At 39.9% G+C, this 26,901-nt stretch overlaps 1 protein-coding gene across 1 annotated transcript in view; it reads left to right on the forward strand.

Annotated features, from left to right (window-relative positions):
* Positions 1–200: 200 nt before the first annotated feature.
* The window catches only part of LOC117476194 (caspase recruitment domain-containing protein 8-like), a 44,452-nt gene continuing 17,751 nt past the window's right edge, over positions 201–26,901 (forward strand). The window contains exons 1-2 of the mRNA XM_034122565.1: positions 201–566; positions 1,471–1,730. Of these exons, the coding sequence (XP_033978456.1) occupies positions 407–566; positions 1,471–1,730 (420 nt within the window). The 5' untranslated portion in view covers positions 201–406. The remainder of the gene's footprint in view (positions 567–1,470; positions 1,731–26,901) is intronic.

Consider the following 26,901-nt stretch of genomic DNA (forward strand, 5'->3'; position numbering starts at 1 on the left):
CAGAAAAGCATGACATGGGACCTTTAATTTCATGTCTTTCACCTTGAGGTATTGCATCCAATCTCTTTCCAACAGACATAAATAAAATAATGCCTCTGTGTGTAGGAAGGATTGTTTTCTTGTACCAGATCCTCGCTGGACTAGACATTTAGTTAATTTAATGAAAGTGGACACACACATTCTGACGCATGTGGACACATCTTCAGTGATGTTCCTGTAATCATCAGGTGTTTCAGATCTTTCAACAAACCCTCCTCCAGGTCAGACTCCAGCTGGATGAACACCTGTCAGTCAGAACACAGGCCAGTGAAGGCTTGTTGTAGTAACTTGTCCCCTGTGTGTCTACAGGTTCAGGTGTCCTGGTCCAGGTGAGTTCCAGTGTGCTTCGACTGGCCTGGTGTTCGTCATGGCTCAGGAGGCGGAGCTTCTGTACAGGACGGTCCCTTGGGGGGAGAGCCTCCTCCAATCAGCTGGCAAGCAGGCAGCAGGGCCGCTGTTCGACGTGAAGAGCTCTGTTGAAGCTGCCGTCGTCCAGCTCCACCTGCCACACAGCGAGACAGAGGATGGTAAAGACATCTAGTGTTAACAAATACACACTTATATAATGAGTAGCACCTTATACCATTCACTACTGGTCAAAGGTTATACATTTGCTTTATTAAACTAATTTAACAAAGATAGCAACAGTATAATTAAGAGACCAAATCTGTTCTTTACATTCAAATAGTTTTGTCCCCAAAAGAAGAAGAAAGAAATTATAAAACATCCATTTAGTCGATGTGTTTCATGACATCATTGATCATTATTGAAGCAGACGATGCAATGCAGCTCTAAATACTGAGTTGGATTGTCTTTGGGCCCTCTGCAGTCTCCTCACTGTAATATTAAAGAGATGTAAACTGTGATTGGTCAGTCCACAGCATGCTCAGCTGCTAACAGTGCTAACTCAACGCTAACTCTCTGTTACTGTTGTGATGCTAAGCTAGCAGTTTGAATAATTCTTACTTTGTTATCCATCTGTTGCTCTTTCTGCTCTTCACATTGTCAGTCTGGCTGAACCATGAACAAAACAAAACAACAGACAACAACATTTATAAGTTAGACTTTCTACGCCCTGAAAGCTTTAGAGAACTCTTCACACATCTAGAGAGTCACTCAGACATGAGAGCGGACTCAGTCAAGCTGTTCTGGCTGCAGATTACTAACATCTCAGCAGTCTTGAAGATTAGAAAATAATGAATAAAGTGTATGCATAACAGTAAATGCTCACATCCAGAAAGATCACAGGGGACAGATCAATAATGAAACATTAGAATAAAAGGTGGAGGATATAAACTGGAGCATCCTAGTGAGGCTCCAAAGTGAATGACATTAGATGAACATTAGCTCTGAACTAAAGTGGTGAGACATTGAATATGATGAAGCTGTTTCAGCAGCAAAGCAACAGATGACCAGCTCTTTGCTCCACAGCGCTGCTCCTGGACGGCCTGTTGTCTGTCGTCCACATCACTGATGAAGGCCTGAGCATCTTGGAGCCGCTGGAGGTCACACGCACTCACGTGGTGGTGAAGGTGCCTCACCTCTCTCTCTATGGCCTACTAATCGATACATTGAGAAGGCTTCTAAAACAGCGGATAAATGGCCAAATTCTGGTGTTCCTACGACCCCCGGGCAGAGAGAAGCAAATACTGGATGTATTTTTGCTGCCGAACAACGTCCTCGTGAAGGAGGTAATGTGATCACCATCAGACTAAACTCTGGTTTTAAACCACAGCTGTTTCCACACACACTGCTCCTCTTCTCAAACCTTCTCGTGCTGGGAGAAGATTAAGATCTATCTGAACTGAATATTTTTTAGCGTATATTGCTTGTGCGGATGCAAACTTGTCACCTTTCGGCGAAATTCGCCGTTTTGAATCCAAAATACGTAGTTTGTGTGGTTCATGTAGATCTGCCATACAAATATTTTTGTGGTATGGGGATATTAACAACCAACGTTAATATCTAGGTCGCCTCCGATACCGAGCTCCGGTGCTTATACCAATTAAAACAATGCAAATGTAATATCAAACATAGCCAGAGTCAAATATTAATATCACAGCAGTGATATTACCACATCATCACCGTGGTTGATGTGGTTTTGATTGATATTGAAATATGACATGTGCTCGTCATATTTCAATATCAATCAAAACCACATCAAGCACAGTAACCAATATGAAACTATAGTTTAACCTTAGCAGGGTTTCAATTCCCCTTAATCAATTTCAAGTCCAAATGAACAACTAATGTCAGCCTTTTCCAAGGAAGGGTATTCTTACCTCACTCTAAGACCAAGCAGATACCTTCAGAGACCACGAGAGAGACCAGGAATTGGGTTGAAATGTACAATGTACAAACCGGTTTTATTACGTTTTTAACAAAAATAGAGGATTTACAAGAATCCAAAAAAAAGTTAAACAAAATAAAGATACAAAATAGTTTTACAAAGACACAAGGTCAAAATACCAAAGCAACAGGTTCACAAATGAATCCCCTAGAGCCGTCTAAAAGAGCCCAGGCCCAGGCCCAGGCCCAGGGCCCAAGAGCCAAGACCCAGAATCAAGCTTCCAAAAAGTCCCCCCAAGCTCTCAAGCCCTTCGTTTCTCTTCAATCATCTTTTATAGTCTCTTCCCTCCTCCCTCTCTGCATCAGGTGGTTTCCCCTTTTCTATCTTTGAGGGAGAAGGAGGTCACATATGTTCAACTTTTACTTAATGAACAATTACAAATGTAAAGTTAAAATAAAACAAATAAAGACTCATAGTAATAATATGTCATTTTAACGAGAGCAAATATGCAAACTTTATACTTTAATTTATTAACAGAGACAATAGGGACAGCTTGTCTCTAAGATTCGCTGGCCCAGGAAGTTGGTTCAAATCTTTACCTAGTCCGTCTGCATCCTGTGCTCATTGTCTTCGTCAACCGTTGTAACCGTTGTCAAGGTGTCAAAAACCACAACGCCTTCCTAGAATTGTGGTTGGAACTTTTATGCTTTGCTTGCACCTTCTAAAATGCATAAGGTGCATAGGTCAAGAGTTCAGGATGTTCTGTCTAGTTTCACATGTCTGGTTTCACATGTCTGATAAGACATTATTGAGACATACATCCTTTCCATCAAACCAAATTATAGCCAATTAAAAAAAATGTATCAATGGTAAGCTTAATAGAGGTAGGTGAGTTAAAGGTCAGGTCTGTCACGGCCACTTAAACAGCAGATCTGTCAGCACCCTCTCTTGGCCGTGGCATACTGGAAGGATCGAATGGCGCTGATCAGGGTCAAGGACAATACACATTTATTAGTGCAAGGAACTTTGGACCATCAGGTACCTTATAGGGCAGTCAAATCCTCCGTCCACCGTCTGGCCCCTCAGGCTGGCGGCCCCCTCTCTGCTACCATCACTGGGGAGGGTTACACACTACTCAGATACCTTTACCATCTGCACCTCTTAAAAAACGTTTTCACTATTTGTTAGGCCCAGCATGGTGTTTGACTCCTTGAAAAGGCTTACCTGAAATAGTCAAACATAAGACAAATGTAATTACAATTTGATTGTAAAGCAATACAAAAAAGTCATATTAGTAATATTAGAGTAAGAATCAAAAATAAATTCTTGTCAAAGTTTAAAAAGCACACTTATCTCAAAATAAATGAATATTATCATAATGTCAAACAAAAAAATAAAATAATATAATGATTAACAATCATGTATATCAGAAAACACTTTTTTTCTTAACATGGATATGCACCACTGAGTATCAAAGTGGGTTTAAACAACACAAAGCCTAGTGGCTTAACAGCATTAGCATTCATATATATATTTTTTTCTTTAAATGTACGCGTACAGTTATGTTTAAAATAAATGAAGGTACTCTTAAAGGCACAATGTCAGCAGGTCAGGTCCACAGCAGTTCTGGAGCCCTCTCTCATCTGTGGCCCGTCTGGTCAGCTGCTCTAAAAGATCAGTTTGGAGACACAGAAGTCCTGGGTTGCGGTCGAATAGTCCAAAAATCAGCTCCTAACGTCTAACCCTATCGTCTATCCCTTGACCTCTGAGTGAAACGTCATGGGGTTAAGGGATAGTGGATAGGAGAATTCAAAAGGATTTAGGAGAAGAGACTGCGGCACTTTAGAGAACCGACTGCACTTTCACTATCCGACGTGTTTATGATGCGCCAGCGGACGTCATAAATGTGCGCATGCTGCTGTGGGGAAACTATGGAAACTACAGTTTTCTATCCAGCGGACTACAACATGGATGTTTAATAAGAACGAGGGACTACTGTAAACTCATCTAGAGACTCTGCACCGTGCTCTGATGCTGTTATGCTTTATGAACGGGGACAACAGAGAAACATATTCTTCATGACCAAAGTTGGAATTGAAATAAAAAAGGAAAGTGAAACTTATGCTCGTCACCCTCTCCCTCCGGTCCACATTAATACAAATGATCCCAATACGTATGAGTGTATGAAAAGATCTTAAAATCAATACAAATGTATTTATTATAAACGTTAGTCCTTAACATCTATCACTGTGTATATCATCATTCAAACATCTTTTACAAGTTGAACAAACCCCACACAGCTCAGTAAAGACTGTGAAATGTTGACTTTATTTGATCATTTCAGTAAAAACTAACGTTCATATTTCTCTTTTTGATTATAATACTGATGAACGTTCAAAACAAAGCACTTTGGCAACTTACCACATACGTTTTAAAATGCTTAATACGCACCGTAACTTTCATGATATCATTTCTCGTTCATAATCGGTTGTTTCCGTGAACGGCCAACTGTTGTGTGACGGCAAATGCCGCGGCCGCAAGGCATTGTGGGGCAGCATTTTCTCCTCTCCTTTCGGTTAGGGAGGTCCAGTGGTTCCTAAGCTAAAGGAGGTTATAAAGGAAGTTTGAAACCTCCTTTCCTTTCATTTAGAGAATTCGAACGGCACTTATCATGGCTGCCACTGAGGGACTTCCGGGTCATTTCACTCCGTTAGGAAGGTTCCTAATCTAAATGGACTATTCAAACGCAACCCTACACTTCTTAGCCGGAGGAGCAGAGGTAGACCTTTCCTCCAGCTCCCTAGGACTAATGTCAAAATAATTCTCTACATTTTCTGTAACATACCAGAGAGGTGGTTCCCTCTCATTTCTGCGGAGTCTAAGGCTGCCTTTACACGAGAACGTTTGCGTTTATGCACAGTATGCGTTTTCAAAAAAGTCTTCCGTTCACATGCATTCGTTTCATTTAACGTGTCTGTTCAAACGAGACCGCTGGAAACGCTGTAGTACATATGCCGGGACTGTAAGTGGCGCTGTACTTCCACACGAGACCGCTCGAAAGTGCTGGACACGCTGTAGTACATATGCCGGGACTGTAAGTGGCGCTGTAACTTCCGCCACAAAATACACCAAAAGCAGCGAAGAAGACCCCGGAGCAGCCCGGAGCAATGTTGCCATGGCTACCCTTCTGTTTATGCCCCGCGGTGGATTTAGCAACATGTAGTTCATGTAATTCTCCATGTCCACTTGTTGCTGATGGTTGTGGTAGAGGAGCTGTAGATTTTGCACTAACATCTGTAGCACGGTCGAGCTGTAGATGTTGTACTAACATCTGTAGCATGGTCAGTAGCAGTAGCACTAGCAGCATGCTACAGCAGTGTACTTTTGCGGGGGTGAGCAGCAGAGGTGGGGGAGGCAGGGCTATTGCGTCATCAGACATTATCACAAAATGACCGTATAGAGGCGATCACACGGAGCCGTATGACCCCCCAGAGCACTCCGTTCCCAGATCTATCCACCTTTGGACCCGTTATCGTTTGCGGGGTCCGTTTCTATCATTTTGTTACGGCCTCGTGTGGCAAAAAGGGCTATACGCAAGAGAAACTATGCGGATACAACCCGTATGCGGTTGTATTCCATGCTCTTCTACGGCGGAATATTACTGCCAAAAATCACGTGAGTGAGTCATGTGACTTTTGGCAGTAATATTCCGCCGTGAGAAGAAAAAGTTTTGTACTTGTAAAAAAAAGTGTTGTACTTGTAAAACCTAAGCTGAATTTGTCTCTGAAACATGATTTATTAGAAAAATGTTATGTGTTTGTTTGATAGATACATTTTTTCTTTGCAAAACTAAATGCATTAGTTTGTAGATGGTGTTTTGTATTTGCAAACCACATTGTGTTTGTTAGTGCATTTGTAAAACCTGTTTAGTTTGTTTGTGGAGTTATGGCAGGAAATTAGCTCCATAGTTTTGCCGTATGCGTTCCCGTGGGGCAAGCACCTATGTGAGAGACCCCTCCTAGATGCTGGCAACAAAATGATCAGTTAACTCTTCTCTCTGATATGAGTGTCTATTATTAACCATCCACTCAATAGAACGTCTAGATAAAAGGGGCTGAAGAATTACAAATGTAAATATCACTACATTTTATTTTTAAAGTGGAGCTATCATGCTATATTTGAATAATATAGTGTAGGACCATACCTATATAAGGCATATTTATACCTTTTTTTTTTCAAAATACCAAACAGATCATGCATTTTAGCCATGCCTCATTTCGCTCAATTTGCACTTTTTTAGCTCTGTTTTTGCAAGGGCTGATTCAGTGAGAACAGCACCATCTACAGGCCTGGCATATGTACTACAGCGTCTCCAGCGCTTTCGAACGGCAATGGCCGTGGCTGTCTCCTCCTGATTGGTGGAGTTGGCCCAATAGCCGTAGCACCACCGTCCTGACGTCAGGACAGTGTTCAAATCTGGATCAGTTTTTATCAGATCCGTTGCAGCCCCTTTTTTAGAGATTTGGGTATGGAGGAAAATAGAGAGGGTTGTGTTTTCTGACACTTGGTGAGTTCCCTGGAACACCGGGGACACATATTCATGTATTTTTTTATTTTTTTATTTAACCTTTATTTAACCAGATAAAAACATTGAGATAAAATCTCATTTTCAATGCTGACCTGGCCAAGAAGGCAGCAACGTTACACATAACACAAACATATAAAATACAGAGAACATAACTAAGAAAACAAAAGACGAAAAAGCAGTCACTACATTGTGCACATTAGGACAATAAAAAAAGTACACTACTTGTTACTGCAAGAGCAGCTGGTGGTGAGGACTTCAGACAACTTCAATTTAAAACATGATATAGAGACAAGTGCCCTCAGTTTAAGGCGTGATTGAAGGTCATTCCAAGACCAAGGACCATGATAAGAAAGACTCCTTTTTCCAGCCTCAGTCCGTACAGTAGGAACCTGGACCCGTATCCAGGCACTGGATCTGAGGTTGTAAGAGTCACAAACTGGAGCAAATCTGACACATATGTAGAGTGGAAGCTTTCCTAAAATGGCTTTATACATTAATAAAAACCAGTGCTGCATCCTACGCATAGTAAGTGAGGACCATCCAGTTAGGCTATACAGTGTGCAATGATGAGTCCTATAGGGTGCATTTGATATATAACGCAGTGCAGCATGGTAAAGTGGGTCAAGTTTGGCCAAAACAGTGGGACAGGCAAATCTATAAATGGTATCACCGTAGTCCAGCTGGGACAGGAATAAGCCAGAGACCAACCTTTTACGGGATGAAATTGAAAAACAACATTTAAGTCTGTAAAGGAAGCCAAGAGTGAATTTCAATTTCTTTGTTAAAACTTCAATATGGTGTTTAAAGTTCAGATTACTGTCCAACCAAAAGCCCAGATATTTGTAGGTATCAACAAACTCAACAGAAACGCCATCAAGGGTGTCAATGGAGAGGCAAGAGGAGGACGCTGACTTGGGAGCAAAAAGCATTGCTTTGGTTTTCTTACTGTTCAATAGCAGTTTGGAATCAAGAAGTGCATGCTGCAGCGTGATAACATCTGATTTTAAATTGGAAACGGCCATATCCAGAGAAGGAGCACACGAGTATACCATAGTGTCATCAGCATACATATGATAGGTAGAAAATTGCATCTGATTACAAATATTGTTTACATATAATAAAAAGAGCAAGGGCCCCAAGATAGAGCCCTGTGGAACTCCCTTCTCCAAGGTGACAGGGTCAGAGACAGTACTACCCAACCTGACGCATTGAGTACGGTCGGTTAGATAACTCTGAAACCAGCAAATGGCATTGTGACTGAAACGAGACACCAACATAACATTAGACATAATGTGGTGATCTACAGTGTCAAATGCTTTGGCTAGGTCAATAAACAATGCAACACAAACTGATTTCTTATCCAAAGCAGCCTTAATATCGTCTAAGACTTTCAGACTGGCAGTCACAGTACTGTGCTTTGATCTGAATCCAGATTGCATAGGGTTAAGGATGTTGTGTGAATTTAAAAAAAGTTTTAGCTGAGTAGAAACTAGGGACTCAAGAATCTTTGATAACACAGAAAGATTTGAGATAGGACGATAGTTATTCAACTCCGTGGGATCACCAGCTTTCAAGAGGGGCGATACCAGAGCTTGCTTCCACACAGCTGGCAGTGTGTGAGTGGACAGGGAGAGATTAAAAATATCAGTTACTGGTTGTGCTATCATCTGAGCTGCAATTTTTAAAAAGAACGGGTCAAGGCCGTCAGGCCCGGCAGACTTTTTAGGATCAATCGAGTGCAAACCCTGTAAGACTTCAGAGACCGAGAAATAAGCGAAATCAAAAACAGGGGAGTTCATCTCTTGACTATGGCTGTGAGTACGACCATTTAGAGAGTCATGACTTTGCTCATCAAAAATGTGACCAGCCTTTTTGAAGTGAGCATTAAAGGCATTAGACATACCATCTGAATCTGAAATAAAAGAATCACTGACCTTCAGTTTTTGTGGGAAACTAGAAACCTAAAAGTGATTTAATTGTTTTCCAGAATTTAGAATGATCATTAAAACAATCAGTGGTTAAGCTCAGATAGTAATCAGCTTTAGCTTTTTTAATAAGGGCAGAACATTTATTTCTGAGGACACGAAAAAGAAGCCAGTCATCACTAGTGTTAGACTTTCTAGCTAAGGACCATTGCTTATTTCGATCATGAATGAGATCAGATAGTTCTCTAGTAAACCATGGAGTGTTCCTATTCTTAACTCTGAATTTTCTAAGGGGGGCATGTCTATTAATAATCGATAAAAAGTGATCAATAAAAAATTGGACGGCAACATCAACAGATGGAATTAACGCTGTGAAGTGCCATTTAACCTCCGCCAGATCGTGTAGGAAAGCCTGCTCAGAGAAGTGTTTGAAGCAGCGCCTGAGCACAATAAGGCCCTTGGCTTTGGGCAACTTAGTGCTCCTAACGCAAGCGATAGTGCAATGGTCACTGATATCATTAGGAAAAACACCAACAGACACATACTTATGAGCTGCATTTGTTAGAATGACATCTATAAGGGTATCGTTATTGGGTTTGGCAGGGTTTATTCTAGTGGGACTATCAATAAGCTGAGTTAAGTTCAAAGAATCACAAACCTGCTTAAACTGTGAAGATTTATCACTTAACCAGTCCCAATTTAAATCACCCAATAAAATGATTTCAGAAGAAAACTTAGACAACAATTCAGTAAGGCTAGTAGTTGCATCCATGATGGCCGATGGAGGCCTATAACAGCCAATAACAGTGAGAGGAGCATTTGCTATAGTTATTTGGACTGCTAGCAACTCAAATTGCCTTGGAATTGAAATTGAGTGAAGGACAGAGCACTGTAGTTTCTCAGCAGTGTATATTGCAACACCACCAGCTCTGCCCTTACGATCAGCTCTGAATACATTATATCCATCAATCTGAATAACAGTGTCAGTGACAGAGGGTTTTAACCAGGTTTCAGAAACTACAACAATATCAGGCTTAGCAACTAAAAACCAGGTCTTGAAAACATCTAATTTGGGCACTAGGCATCTAGCAGAAAACCCAATCCTTGCCTACAGCTAAACTCATTCGGAGTTGGCAAATGATGCAAGGAAGCAGAGAAACACTGGGATTGCTGGGAGGCAATCCGTCAGTTTTGCCGACATGCGGGCTGACAATTAATCCCAGGAAAAAAGCGAACACAAGGGTAGCTTTAGGCAACATTGTGCTGCAACACACCCAATTCAGGATCCGCAGCTCAGGTCGATCAGCAGCTCAGGTCGACCAGCCCCCGACAGCACGGCAGGACAGACAGCAATCCACAGTCCGAAAGAGCGACAGCTCAGGCAGAGAGCAAACAATCCAGTCACAGCGAGGCACCGGCACAAAACGACGCAAAACAGCCCAAAAACTTTTAAAAGCTTTTAAAACGTTTTTAAAAGCGCAGCAGACCAATTTAAAAACGGGTCTAAAAAGCTAAATAATTTTTTTTAAATGTCAGTATGCACAAGAGGTAGTTAATGCCAAAAAAAACAACGAGAATGAGACTAACAGAGACAGAAACAAATCAACGTGCTGCCATCTTGGAACACACACCTAGGTGCAATCAAGCATCAGAGAGAATGTCCCCTCAATTAGTCCTGTTTGTGAAGCCACCGCACAGGTAAACGTCCAAAAGACGTACAAAAGTGCATTTTGCATGATAGGTCCCCTTTAAACAATTTTTACATCCACTTGGTTTTAAATTCATTACTACCAACCAGTAGTTGGATAAACACCGATACTACAAAAGGAGTTGGTAAAAATCTCCAAAGTGAGCAAACCTATTCTAATGACTTTTAGCAGCTCAAAAACTTCTAACATTATTCTACTTATTGAACCACCAGAAACGGTGGGTTACGTAATGTAACCCTAGTTATATAAGCACAGGCGGAGCCCTCTACTGGACTCTATGGGTACTGCCCTTGACCTTACTATGCGAGCGTTCACCTACCGAGATATTTATAAACGTAGCCGGCCCCCCGGGGGCGGGCCTACCTGAGTGCGTGCGCAGGCCCACAGTATATAAGGCGGCCTCGCCTCCTGACTGTCATCCTACACCCTCTTCAGCGAGCAGCATAGGACAGACAGGGCCCCTAGTAGAGGGCTCCGCCTGTGCTTATATAACTAGGGTTACAATACGTAACCCACCATTATATCTCACACAGGCTCCGCCCTCTACTGGACTCTATGGGTACAGTGGGTGGAGCCCTGATGGATACACGCTCTGTCGTCCAACAACCCATCACACTGCCCCTGACCGGCTTTTTGGTTAACAGCCACTGCACCGCAACCTCTCCTCCCTCGGTTGTGACTGTGGAGGAGGCGGGGCCGCAGTTTACTTGGCTGATAGAGCACACCCAGACACGCTTACCTCGCGAAGGGTGTGCACGGAAAGAAAATAGTGAGGAAGGCCCTGTATGGCGCTCACTGCGAGTAGTGTTACCAATCCCGCTTCAATCACATTAGTATGCATAAAAAAGTGACAGGTCACACCTTCTAAGTCCCGCCCCCTAATTATGCTAATGAGCCCCCTTTGATATGCTAATGAGCCCCTTTGTTCGAGGTGTTATCGCGTACAGGTGTTACATCCTCCCCGGTAGCCCCCACCCCCCTCAGCCCACCCCCCTCCCCCTCACATACAGGTGTTACATCCTCACCGGTAGCCCCCACCCTTCTCAGCCCCCACCCTTCTCAGCCCCCACCCCGCTCAGCCCCCACCCTCTCAACCCACCCCCTCCTTACAGCAGGTTTCACATCCTCCCTGTCGCCACCACCCCCCCCTCCTCAGCCCCCACCCCTCTCAACCCCCTCCTCCTCCCCCCTACTGTCCGGCCGGCATGTTCGTTACAGTTTAAATCTTCCGGGGCAAAATTAGAAAAGTGCCGGTTAAAGGTCTTCTATGTTATTTAATGAGCTTTGAAACAAACTGATATGATTCGATATTAAAGCAACTAATTATAGTAGATTAATTAACTATTCAAAACGTGTACAGTAATTTACAATAACACGGGAATAATAAACGGAGCGCTCTCCCCCCTCCTGACAACACGCCAGTATCAACGTCGCGGGTCCAATAATGAGTGACTCGACAGTAAAACTAAAACATATCTATAAATAGTTTAGGTAGTTTGAGAGGTAATTAAAATAGCTACGTGTGATATCTGAAGAGTGTGTTTTGTTCCGCTCACCGCATGCAGAGATGCATGTCGAATAGTCCGCAGCACCGGTCTCCCCCGTCAGCAACAGCGGGTCTCCCCCGTCAGATTAGACTTTACTAGCGTTTATGTCCATGCGCAATCAGCCCATACAGGACATCTTTTGTCTGTCACACACTATGCTTGTATGTCACATAAGTGGTGCAGCTGATGCGGTATTGCGCTAAAGGGGATATCATTCTGGCCGGAGAGATTTCCCTCCACACACACACACACACACACACACACACACACACACACACACACACACACACACACACACACACACACACACACACACACACACACACACACACACACACACATACCCGTATTCCCCTCCTACCCAGCCTTTTTTATTTTATTTTTTTTAAATAAGAGTTGGGTTAATAACCAAGGATGTTCTTTTGAATTGTATGGATGGTGAACTAATGTTTAATTACTTTACTAACTGTAAGGGGCTCTCTTATTGAAAGGAGGGGTAATCTGGTATTAAATGCAACAAAGTCTCTCTGAAGAGGTTGGCAATAAATTAAAGATCTTAATGACCCCATGGTGTTTGGTTTTTTCTTTATGTTTAATTACATCAATCCATTAATAAAATAATCCCTATATGAAGTTATATGTGTCATCTTTCCTGAAACTGACGTGCTGTCCGCTTTACAAACAAGTTATCTTTCTGCTTCTTCACCCCTGAATTTTCCTCCCCCGTCCCTATTACTTCAGCCATCACAACAGCAATCAAGTCAGATCTGTGAAATTAAACACCTCTTCCCAAAGCGTGACTTCCCTATTGGGGGAGTGGGGCAGTAGGGCCTAACCCGATTTGGCCAAATATACTAACATGCAGAACATATGGTATGTTTGAAAAAAGACTAACCATCTATCCAGTTCAAGCTGTCTTTAAGATGTGACATTGCGCTCTGACTTTTTCCCGTAAAATCGTGACAAACTATTACTTACTAAATTTGACCTCATACTGCTTGGTTGAAAATGATAGATGAGCATTTTACCAACAGATCAACGCGCAATCAACCCATATTTGAGGATTCTCAGTGCAGGCACTAACAGGAAGCTGCTGTGCATTAGTGGAGAGTCCTCTGAAGGCAGCTGTTATTTCATTCACACACTCATCTGTTACCTGCTGACTCCTCATAGTAAGTCTAGCCAAGTCAGCTGTTAAGTTGTCCATACCATCGCTTGATAACTGGTAACTTTTGATTGACAGTCCAGCCATGGCAGCTGCCAACTCGTCCATATAATTCTTAAGAACGTGGTGACAATACTACAAAAAAGTGTATATATTAGGTCAGTTAACCTTGAAGAGCTAAACAGTTCAAGTGGTAAGTAACTAAGTATTTGCAATGAATAAACATAGAAATGATCACTGTCATATTATATAATCACTTAATATGGAGATAAGTAAAACTGACACAGACAGTTTAAACTGCTTGTTAAAACGCTATTGCTTATTGTGTTTTCTCAGCACACTAACATAAATAAGGATGTATAATATAAAAAACTAGAAAACGATATAGTATTTTCAAGTCTTACTTTAGTATGGTAAAATTAAGAATAAGTCACATTAAAGTGTGTCATGATTTTCCGTAAAAAAGTCAAGTATAGTTTGTCAAAAGAATATGAAAAAATCATTTTGTAGAGTAGTATGTTGAAAATCTCAGTGTTTAACTGAACACACCTACATGTGATAACGCCTCGAACAAAGGGGTAATTAGCATACAAAGGGGGGTCACTAGCATCAGTGAGGGGAAAGGTGCTACGGGAATGAACTTTGAGGAGGGGGAACTTGTAAGAATTTCCAGCTTATGAAGACAATTATATGGTACCCGTCCTTACAGCTAAACAAATCCTATGCCAGGTAATCAACAGACCACAAGAAGCACAAAAAGCCCCAGAAAGGATTACATTCAGAGCTAATAATGGTGAAACCGAAGAAGAAGCAAAGCAGATTATAATCGTTGCGGGTGAAAGGATAGAGAATTTGCAAGTGATGTTAATGCACTTATCTGATATAAAAAAATGCATTCATTTACTTCCAAGAGACCCCTAAACATCTAGTTGGGCAATGTGAATTGAACGATAAACCGATCACTGTAAATGAAACGCGGAGAGAGGCAGCAGTGCAAATCGTTAAGTCTATTACCTTGTATGCACTACGACATTAACTTGGTCAAATGTAATATGTCTTTCTGAAGATGAGGCGAATGGTGTGTTTTTCAATTAAACAACCATAACAAATGAAAATGTGTTTTATTTTTGCTTTCATATATAGTAATAGTATTAACTCCTCTGACTAGACTGTACTAAAATAAGACATTTCACTGTTAAATAAAAATGGAAGTAGAAAATCGAGATAATGATGAGGCTCGTTATGTATCCAGTAACTATGAACAGCAGTTTTGAAAATGTTATTTAACCCTTTAACTCTAATTGACAAATCTAAAATAGCCTCTATCTTATCTATAAGTTTGGGATTTTAACACTTATTCACTGACACAAGGCAGATTATGGCTTTTTTCTCTTGCCAAGATACTTTTAGACACACTCTGAGGTATGCAAAACCTTAAAACTAGAAAATGAAGTACATTGTCTGATTAGATTTTTTCGTAAAGACTGTTTCTCTAAAAGGCAAGTTTGTGATTTTTAACACTTATTTACTGACACAAGGCAGATTTTGACTTTTTTTCTCTTTTCATGTGTTACCAAGATACTTTTTAGATACACTTTTATGTATGCAACACTTAACAAAGGGGTATAATATGAAGTACTTTGTAAGGGAATGGGGGTTTCCTTAATACCCCTTTTTTATTTCTAAAAAACACTTGTACAGTTAAATAATGTAGGTTTTCTCTGATATTCTAGTTATTTTCAGCTACCAAGATACTTTTGTTGATACACTTTTATGTAGGAACATTTGGCAACTGGTAGAATGTCAATTATTTTGTAACAAAAATGTATTTTCTTAAAGACTGTGACTCTAAAAGGGAAGTTGGTGATTTTAACACTTCTATTTTTCCCCCGTTGTCTTTCACTTACTGTTTTGATACAGTTTTATGTATGACAACTTTACAACTGGTAGAAAGTTAAGTACTTTTTCTTTCATATTATTTTAACACAACATTACTTTTTTCATATTTTTCAACATACTGTGATATATATATATATATATTTTTTTCTCTCCATTATATTTTGATGTGGCGAATGGTGTGTTTTTCAATTAAACAACCATAACAAATGAAAATGTGTTTTATTTTTGCTTTCATATATAGTAATAGTATTAACTCCTCTGACTAGACTGTACTAAAATAAGACGTTTCACTGTTAAATAAAAATGGAAGTAGAAAATCGAGATAATGATGAGGCTCGTTATGTATCCAGTAACTATGAACAGCAGTTTGAAAATGTTATTTAACCCTTTAACTCTAATTGACAAATCTAAAATAGCCTCTAGCTTATCTATAAGTTTGTGATTTTAACACTTATTCACTGACACAAGGCAGATTATGGCTTTTTTCTCTTGCCAAGATACTTTTAGACACACTCTGAGGTATGCAAAACCTTAAAACTAGAAAATGAAGTACATTGTCTGATTAGATTTTTTCGTAAAGACCTTTTCTCTAAAAGGCAAGTTTGTGATTTTTAACACTTATTTACTGACACAAGGCAGATTTTGACTTTTTTCTCTTTTCATGTGTTACCAAGATACTTTTTAGATACACTTTTATGTATGCAACACTTAACAAAGGGGTATAATATGAAGTACTTTGTAAGGGAATGGGGGTTTCTTTAATACCCCTTTTTTATTTCTAAAAAACACTTGTACAGTTAAATAATGTAGGTTTTTCTCTGATATTCTAGTTATTTTCAGCTACCAAGATACTTTTGTTGATACACTTTTACGTAGGAACATTTGGCAACTGGTAGAATGTCAATTATTTTGTAACAAAAATGTATTTTCTTAAAGACTGTGACTCTAAAAGGGAAGTTGGTGATTTTAACACTTCTATTTTTCCCCCGTTGTCTTTCACTTACTGTTTTGATACAGTTTTATGTATGACAACTTTACAACTGGTAGAAAGTTAAGTACTTTTTCTTTCATATTATTTTAACACAACATTACTTTTTTCATATTTTTCAACATACTGTGATATATATATATATATTTTTTTTTCTTTTTCTCTCCATTATATTTTTGAATATACAGCAAACTCCTGGACTACTATCGTCACCACCATTGTGGACACCCATATATTGCAGTACTACTGCTGCTGATGTTACTCCTGGGGCCAAGACGTCTCTGTTTCTGAACATAGTGAAATCGGAGTTGGTTGATATTCTGGAGAGGGTGCTGCATCGGTACAGAGAAGAAATCTGCAATGGATGTCGAGTCAGCCACCCCAGCCAGAGGCAACACGATTGTCTGAATGACATTCCAGAATATTTCTTCAGAAACAATTACAACGCGTTAATGAAAAGACTTTGGCTCGCCGACTTCATTACTGTGATTGACCAGAGTCTTAATGATAAAAACATTTACACGGCTGAATGGAGGATCCAAGGCGCTTCGGAGGCTTTTCTGCACAATCTCAAAAACTGCAGACGCCTTAAGGAGAGACTTGAAAAGATCCATGCCGAGCTGGATGGAGAAGAAGAAGACTAATAACCAGCGGTTGATTGAAGCCAGGGGTTTTTATTTTATTTTTTTTCCGATACTTTGACTTTTCTTTAAAGTAAAATAAAAAAAAAGGGATAACTACTATGGAAAACAATCTGTATATATTTATCAGAATGCAGTCAATACCTGTTTAATAAGTGTGTTGTTGATGACGATTGAAAACAGAATGAGTAGTGATCCCCGTGTAAACAGAATGGCTAAAGTTTGTAAACTAGAAGACATTTTGGATATCGTTCATTCTGGCAGTACTATTCCGGGGTCATTGGGAAACGATTGTAAACGAAACATTTAAAGTGGTACTGGAATCTTCATTTTCCGAAACATTCTGTAACATTAGTCAAGTCATAGTATAGTTTGACAAAAAGATCTTGAAAAAGTCATGGCATTGTGTGTTGAAATGGTTTTGAATAAACACATCAGTATTTAAAAAAGTAAAATTGTATCAAGTGCATCAGACAACTCAAATTACTCCATTTGAACCATATTTATAAATAAGTAAAGAATGGTCATAGTATATAGCAGGGCTGTTTAATAGTTTTCTGTGTTCTGTGTTTTGTGTGTCAGTGTTTCTGTGTTTCTGTGTTTTTGTGTGTCAGTGTTTTCAGTGTTGCAGTGTTTCAGTGTTTTGGGTGTCAGTGTGTCAGTGTTTTGTGTTTCAGTGTTTCAGTGTTGCAGTGTTTCAGTGTTTTGGGTGTCAGTGTGTCCGTGTTGCAGTGTTGCAGTGTTTCAGTGTTTTGTGTGTCAGTATTTCAGTGTGTCAGTGTGTCAGTGTTTCAGTGTTTTCAGTGTTTTGTGTTTCAGTGTTTCAGTGTGTTTGTGTTTCAGTGTTTTCAGTGTTTTGTGTTTCAGTGTTTCAGTGTTTTTGTGTTTTTGTGTTGCAGTGTTTCAGTGTTTTCAGTGTTTTGTGTTTCAGTGTTTCAGTGTTTTTTTTTTGTGTTTCAGTGTTTTTGTGTTTCTGTGTTTTTGTGTGTCAGTGTTTTCAGTGTGTCAGTGTTTCAGTGTTGCAGTGTTTCAGTGTTTTCAGTGTTTTGTGTTTCAGTGTTTCAGTGTTTTTGTGTTTCAGTGTTTCAGTGTTTTGTGTGTCAGAGTGTCAGTGTTTACAGCCTTTCTTTGCTCTGATCAATCCCCAGGGATCCTCCCCTGGAAGGAATATAGCAGGATGAGAGAAAAACATTTAAAAAAAACGTATCTTAGAAGTGGCTATAACATTTGATGCAATTCTAAAAGATAGTCAGATTCCTAAAAAGTTACAAACGGATGCTGGAAAAGAATTATTTGTTTCTTCAGCAAGGCTTCAAAAATCTTGTTAAATAATTATTTTCCAGCATCCGTTTGTAACTTTTTAGGAATCTGACTATCTTTTAGAATTGCATCAAATGTTATAGCCACTTCTAAGATACGTTTTTTTTAAATGTTTTTCTCTCATCCTGCTATATTCCTTCCAGGGGAGGATCCCTGGGGATTGATCAGAGCAAAGAAAGGCTGTAAACACTGACACTCTGACACACAAAACACTGAAACACTGAAACACAAAAACACTGAAACACTGAAACACTGAAACACAAAACACTGAAAACACTGAAACACTGCAACACTGAAACACTGACACACTGAAAACACTGACACACAAAAACACAGAAACACAAAAACACTGAAACACTGAAACACAAAAAAAAAACACTGAAACACTGAAACACTGAAAACACTGAAACACTGCAACACAAAAACACAGAAACACAAAAACACTGAAACACAAAACACTGAAAACACTGAAACACAAACACACTGAAACACTGAAACACAAAACACTGAAAACACTGAAACACTGAAACACTGAAACACTGACACACTGAAATACTGACACACAAAACACTGAAACACTGCAACACAAAACACTGACACGCAAAACACTGAAACACTGCAACACTGAAACACAGAACACTGAAACACTGAAACACAAAACACTGACACACTGACACCCAAAACACTGAAACACTGCAACACTGAAAACACTGACACACAAAAACACAGAAACACAGAAACACTGACACACTGACACACAAAACACAGAACACAGAAAACTATTAAACAGCCCTGCTATATACTATGACCATTCTTTACTTATTTATAAATATGGTTCAAATGGAGTAATTTGAGTTGTCTGATGCACTTGATACAATTTTACTTTTTTAAATACTGATGTGTTTATTCAAAACCATTTCAACACACAATGCCATGACTTTTTCAAGATCTTTTTGTCAAACTATACTATGACTTGACTAATGTTACAGAATGTTTCGGAAAATGAAGATTCCAGTACCACTTTAAATGTTTCGTTTACAATCGTTTCCCAATGACCCGGAATAGTACTGCCAGAATGAACGATATCCAAAATGTCTTCTAGTTTACAAACTTCAGCCATTCTGTTTACACGGGGATCACTACTCATTCTGTTTTCAATCGTCATCAACAACACACTTATTAAACAGGTATTGACTGCATTCTGATAAATATATACAGATTGTTTTCCATAGTAGTTATCCCTTTTTTTAATTTTACTTTAAAGAAAAGTCAAAGTATCGGAAAAAAAATAAAATAAAAACCCCTGGCTTCAATCAACCGCTGGTTATTAGTCTTCTTCTTCTCCATCCAGCTCGGCATGGATCTTTTCAAGTCTCTCCTTAAGGCGTCTGCAGTTTTTGAGATTGTGCAGAAAAGCCTCCGAAGCGCCTTGGATCCTCCATTCAGCCGTGTAAATGTTTTTATCATTAAGAATCTGGTCAATCACAGTAATGAAGTCGGCGAGCCAAAGTCTTTTCATTAACGCGTTGTAATTGTTTCTGAAGAAATATTCTGGAATGTCATTCAGACAATCGTGTTGCCTCTGGCTGGGGTGGCTGACTCGACATCCATTGCAGATTTCTTCTCTGTACCGATGCAGCACCCTCTCCAGAATATCAACCAACTCCGATTTCACTATGTTCAGAAACAGAGACGTCTTGGCCCCAGGAGTAACATCAGCAGCAGTAGTACTGCAATATATGGGTGTCCACAATGGTGGTGACGATAGTAGTCCAGGAGTTTGCTGTATATTCAAAAATATAATGGAGAGAAAAAAATATATATATATATATATATATATCACAGTATGTTGAAAAATATGAAAAAAGTAATGTTGTGTTAAAATAATATGAAAGAAAAAGTACTTAACTTTCTACCAGTTGTAAAGTTGTCATACATAAAACTGTATCAAAACAGTAAGTGAAAGACAACGGGGGAAAAATAGAAGTGTTAAAATCACCAACTTCCCTTTTAGAGTCACAGTCTTTAAGAAAATACATTTTTGTTACAAAATAATTGACATTCTACCAGTTGCCAAATGTTCCTACGTAAAAGTGTATCAACAAAAGTATCTTGGTAGCTGAAAATAACTAGAATATCAGAGAAAAACCTACATTATTTAACTGTACAAGTGTTTTTTAGAAATAAAAAAGGGGTATTAAAGAAACCCCCATTCCCTTACAAAGTACTTCATATTATACCCCTTTGTTAAGTGTTGCATACATAAAAGTGTATCTAAAAAGTATCTTGGTAACACATGAAAAGAGAAAAAAGTCAAAATCTGCCTTGTGTCAGTAAATAAGTGTTACAAATCACAAACTTGCCTTTTAGAGAAACAGTCTTTACGAAAAAATCTAATCAGACAATGTACTTCATTTTCTAGTTTTAAGGTTTTGCATACCTCAGAGTGTGTCTAAAAGTATCTTGGCAAGAGAAAAAAGCCATAATCTGCCTTGTGTCAGTGAATAAGTGTTAAAATCACAAATTTATAGATAAGCTAGAGGCTATTTTAGATTTGTCAATTAAAGTTAAAGGGTTAAATAACATTTTCAAACTGCTGTTCATAGTTACTGGATACATAACGAGCCTCATCATTATCTCGATTTTCTACTTCCATTTTTATTTAACAGTGAAACGTCTTATTTTAGTACAGTCTAGTCAGAGGAGTTAATACTATTACTATATATGAAAGCAAAAATAAAACACATTTTCATTTGTTATGGTTGTTTAATTGAAAAACACACCATTCGCCACATCAAAATATAATGGAGAGAAAAAAAAATATATATATATATATCACAGTATGTTGAAAAATATGAAAAAAGTAATGTGTTAAAATAATATGAAAGAAAAAGTACTTAACTTTCTACCAGTTGTAAAGTTGTCATACATAAAACTGTATCAAAACAGTAAGTGAAAGACAACGGGGGAAAAATAGAAGTGTTAAAATCACCAACTTCCCTTTTAGAGTCACAGTCTTTAAGAAAATACATTTTTGTTACAAAATAATTGACATTCTACCAGTTGCCAAATGTTCCTACATAAAAGTGTATCAACAAAAGTATCTTGGTAGCTGAAAATAACTAGAATATCAGAGAAAACCTACATTATTTAACTGTACAAGTGTTTTTTAGAAATAAAAAAGGGGTATTAAGGAAACCCCCATTCCCTTACAAAGTACTTCATATTATACCCCTTTGTTAAGTGTTGCATACATAAAAGTGTATCTAAAAAGTATCTTGGTAACACATGAAAAGAGAAAAAAAGTCAAAATCTGCCTTGTGTCAGTAAATAAGTGTTAAAAATCACAAACTTGCCTTTTAGAGAAACAGTCTTTACGAAAAAATCTAATCAGACAATGTACTTCATTTTCTAGTTTTAAGGTTTTGCATACCTCAGAGTGTGTCTAAAAGTATCTTGGCAAGAGAAAAAAGCCATAATCTGCCTTGTGTCAGTGAATAAGTGTTAAAATCCCAAACTTATAGATAAGATAGAGGCTATTTTAGATTTGTCAATTAGAGTTAAAGGGTTAAATAACATTTTCAAAACTGCTGTTCATAGTTACTGGATACATAACGAGCCTCATCATTATCTCGATTTTCTACTTCCATTTTTATTTAACAGTGAAACGTCTTATTTTAGTACAGTCTAGTCAGAGGAGTTAATACTATTACTATATATGAAAGCAAAAATAAAACACATTTTCATTTGTTATGGTTGTTTAATTGAAAAACACACCATTCGCCTCATCTTCAGAAAGACATATTACATTTGACCAAGTTAATGTCGTAGTGCATACAAGGTAATAGACTTAACGATTTGCACTGCTGCCTCTCTCCGCGTTTCATTTACAGTGATCGGTTTATCGTTCAATTCACATTGCCCAACTAGATGTTTAGGGGTCTCTTGGAAGTAAATGAATGCATTTTTTTATATCAGATAAGTGCATTAACATCACTTGCAAATTCTCTATCCTTTCACCCGCAACGATTATAATCTGCTTTGCTTCTTCTTCGGTTTCACCATTATTAGCTCTGAATGTAATCCTTTCTGGGGCTTTTTGTGCTTCTTGTGGTCTGTTGATTACCTGGCATAGGATTTGTTTAGCTGTAAGGACGGGTACCATATAATTGTCTTCATAAGCTGGAAATTCTTACAAGTTCCCCCTCCTCAAAGTTCATTCCCGTAGCACCTTTCCCCTCACTGATGCTAGTGACCCCCCTTTGTATGCTAATTACCCCTTTGTTCGAGGCGTTATCACATGTAGGTGTGTTCAGTTAAACACTGAGATTTTCAACATACTACTCTACAAAATGATTTTTTCATATTCTTTTGACAAACTATACTTGACTTTTTTACGGAAAATCATGACACACTTTAATGTGACTTATTCTTAATTTTACCATACTAAAGTAAGACTTGAAAATACTATATCGTTTTCTAGTTTTTTATATTATACATCCTTATTTATGTTAGTGTGCTGAGAAAACACAATAAGCAATAGCGTTTTAACAAGCAGTTTAAACTGTCTGTGTCAGTTTTACTTATCTCCATATTAAGTGATTATATAATATGACAGTGATCATTTCTATGTTTATTCATTGCAAATACTTAGTTACTTACCACTTGAACTGTTTAGCTCTTCAAGGTTAACTGACCTAATATATACACTTTTTTGTAGTATTGTCACCACGTTCTTAAGAATTATATGGACGAGTTGGCAGCTGCCATGGCTGGACTGTCAATCAAAAGTTACCAGTTATCAAGCGATGGTATGGACAACTTAACAGCTGACTTGGCTAGACTTACTATGAGGAGTCAGCAGGTAACAGATGAGTGTGTGAATGAAATAACAGCTGCCTTCAGAGGACTCTCCACTAATGCACAGCAGCTTCCTGTTAGTGCCTGCACTGAGAATCCTCAAATATGGGTTGATTGCGCGTTGATCTGTTGGTAAAATGCTCATCTATCATTTTCAACCAAGCAGTATGAGGTCAAATTTAGTAAGTAATAGTTTGTCACGATTTTACGGGAAAAAGTCAGAGCGCAATGTCACATCTTAAAGACAGCTTGAACTGGATAGATGGTTAGTCTTTTTTCAAACATACCATATGTTCTGCATGTTAGTATATTTGGCCAAATCGGGTTAGGCCCTACTGCCCCACTCCCCCAATAGGGAAGTCACGCTTTGGGAAGAGGTGTTTAATTTCACAGATCTGACTTGATTGCTGTTGTGATGGCTGAAGTAATAGGGACGGGGGAGGAAAATTCAGGGGTGAAGAAGCAGAAAGATAACTTGTTTGTAAAGCGGACAGCACGTCAGTTTCAGGAAAGATGACACATATAACTTCATATAGGGATTATTTTATTAATGGATTGATGTAATTAAACATAAAGAAAAAACCAAACACCATGGGTCATTAAGATCTTTAATTTATTGCCAACCTCTTCAGAGAGACTTTGTTGCATTTAATACCAGATTACCCCTCCTTTCAATAAGAGAGCCCCTTACAGTTAGTAAAGTAATTAAACATTAGTTCACCATCCATACAATTCAAAAGAACATCCTTGGTTATTAACCCAACTCTTATTTAAAAAAAATAAAATAAAAAAAGGTTAGGAGTTGGTTAGGAGGGGAATACGGGTGTGTGTGTGGTGTGTGTGGTGTGTGTGTGTGTGTGTGTGTGTGTGTGTGTGTGTGTGTGTGTGTGTGTGTGGTGTGTGTGTGTGTGTGTGTGTGTGTGTGTGTGTGTGTGTGTGTGTGTGTGTGTGTGTGTGTGTGTGTGTGTGTGTGTGTGTGTGTGTGTGTGTGTGTGTGTGTGTGTGTGTGTGTGTGTGTGTGTGTGTGTGTGTGTGTGTGTGTGTGTGTGTGTGTGTGTGTGTGTGTGTGTGTGTGTGTGTGTGTGTGTGTGTGTGTGTGTGTGTGTGTGTGTGTGTGTGTAGGGAAATCTCTCCGGCCAGAATGATATCCCCTTTAGCGCAATACCGCATCAGCTGCACCACTTATGTGACATACAAGCATAGTGTGTGACAGACAAAAGATGTCCTGTATGGGCTGATTGCGCATGGACATAAACGCTAGTAAAGTCTAATCTGACGGGGGAGACTCGCTGTTGCTGACGGGGGAGACCGGTGCTGCGGACTATTCGACATGCATCTCTGCATGCGGTGAGCGGAACAAAACACACTCTTCAGATATCACACGTAGCTATTTTAATTACCTCTCAAACGACCTAAACTATTTATAGATATGTTTTAGTTTTACTGTCGAGTCACTCATTATTGGACCCGCGACGTTGATACTGGCGTGTTGTCAGGAGGGGGGAGAGCGCTCCGTTTATTATTCCCGTGTTATTGTAAATTACTGTACACGTTTTGAATAGTTAATTAATCTACTATAATTAGTTGCTTTAATATCGAATCATATCAGTTTGTTTCAAAGCTCATTAAATAACATAGAAGACCTTTAACCGGCACTTTTCTAATTTTGCCCCGGAAGATTTAAACTGTAACGAACATGCCGGCCGGACAGGAGGGGGGAGGAGGAGGGGGTTGAGAGGGGTGGGGGCTGAGGAGGGGGGGGGTAGTGGCGACAGGGAGGATGTGAAACCTGCTGTAAGGAGGGGGTGGGTTGAGAGGGTGGGGGCTGAGCGGGGTGGGGGCTGAGAAGGGTGGGGGCTGAGAAGGGTGGGGGCTACCGGTGAGGATGTAACACCTGTATGTGAGGGGGAGGGGGGTGGGCTGAGGGGGGTGGGGGCTACCGGGGAGGATGTAACACCTGTACGCGATAACACCTCGAACAAAGGGGCTCATTAGCATATCAAAGGGGGCTCATTAGCATAATTAGGGGGCGGGACTTAGAAGGTGTGACCTGTCACTTTTTTATGCATACTAATGTGATTGAAGCGGGATTGGTAACACTACTACTGCGCACCATGTTTCTCGGGTCCCTAAGGAGCATGGGAAACCATAAGTGCATTATGTCCAGGGGGGGGGCAGACATCTTCTGACCCACAGTACGATGATGAGCACAGATGATGAGAAGGAGCCAGACATGTCCAAGAAAAATCGATCCAAAGAGCCCTTCTGTAAACACAGGGAATGTAGACGGTGGAATGTAGACAGCAACTAGGACGACAGAATAAAGTTCTCTGGGTAGATAAAATGGACGTAATCCCACAGCTAGCAGTTCAATGTCCGGGCTACAGAAACGCTCCTTCACAGTAACGGACCGTCCACACGTGCGTTGAAGCTTGCTCCATTCACTTGAATGGGGTGACGTCACGCTTCGCCGAACTGCATTGTGGGGAGCGTAGCTACGCGTTGCTCGCTGCAAAAGTTGAGCAATGTTCAACTTTTGAAGCTTCTGAAGCTTCGGTGGAAGCGTCAGCCAATCAAACCGCGTGTATGCTGGGAGAGACACACCGCAGGTCATTTCCTCATATTCCAAAAAATGGAGCAAGCTTCAACGCACGCCGCTGTGTGGACGGGCAGTAACATGTCCAGGGTTACACCATCGTTCGTTCACATACAGTGCAATCCCTCCTCCTTTCTTTTTGCCGCTCAGAATAACGTCCCTGTCCGCCCGAACACTCGTGAAGCCGGGGAGAGCCGTGTTATTATCCGGGATGAGCGTGTGCAACCAAGTCTCGGTAAAACACATGATGCTACACTCACGGTATTCCCACTGCGTCTTCGTCAGCACGCGGAGCTCGTCCATCTTATTCCCCAAAGACCTCACGTTCCCCATTATGATGGCCGGTACACAGGGTTTGTATCTCATCTTCTTCTTCATCTTCAGCTTGGCCCCAGCTCTGCAGCCCCGCTTGAGCCTCCGAAGCTCCTCCGGGATGTCATGCCTGGCTCCGGGCAGCAGCACGGGTTGGCACCGCGCAATCAGCTGCTCACGCGAGTAAACAATGCCATCACTCCTCAGAGCATGGCTCTCCGACACAAAAAGTGAAAAAAGTAGCAGAAGAATGACCAGAAAACGTTCGAAGTAAAACGTGGCCATAGTTCGCTACAAGACAAAATAAATATCCAAAGAAAAAAGTACAACTAAGAGGATAAAAGTAAACAAAAAGATAAAGATCAATAAAACACAGGGAGCTGCAAAGCAACAGGCAGCCACCAGCACGGCGCCGAGAGCTCAATTTGCTCAATTAGCAATGAGTGAGATGCCCAACACACCCGTGTTTATTTGCAGCCGCCCTGTCAGCTCTCTGCTCAGCCTGCTGCCTGCTGGGAGCAGATGGGCACTCCGCTGCCATGGTCATCACCGATGGGAAATCCTGACGTGCGGACTTGTGGGGTGAAAATCTGAACAAAACACCTACAATTGCCATAACAACTAGAATAATAAGAAATTCCCCACTTCGCTTTATTGAAAGCATAGACAACTTTTAGCCGTAAATCTGTGAAGGCCTTATCAACACTATTAGCAACAGTTAAGGTACCTTCTTTTATCTTTTCACCAGCATTCACAAATGTCTTCTTAATTTTTTACCAAAAACAGAATGCATTGGATCTTATATTGAACTAGCAGATACAACTGCCACTTCATTATTATTTTTGAAAATGAGAAACCAGCTGCAGCCAGTTCTTGTCCCAGACCTTTTGGAAGAGCTCCTTCTTCCTCCACCACCTTTGCTTCTTTCCCTCACTTTTGGGCACATCAGTCTCTTTTATGTCATATGTCCAGGTTAAAACCCCTCTTCCAGGTTTCAACAACAGTCTCAGTGACACTATCAC

The sequence above is a fragment of the Trematomus bernacchii genome, unplaced genomic scaffold (genome assembly GCF_902827165.1).
Source record: "Trematomus bernacchii unplaced genomic scaffold, fTreBer1.1, whole genome shotgun sequence".
NCBI lineage: Eukaryota > Metazoa > Chordata > Actinopteri > Perciformes > Nototheniidae > Trematomus > Trematomus bernacchii.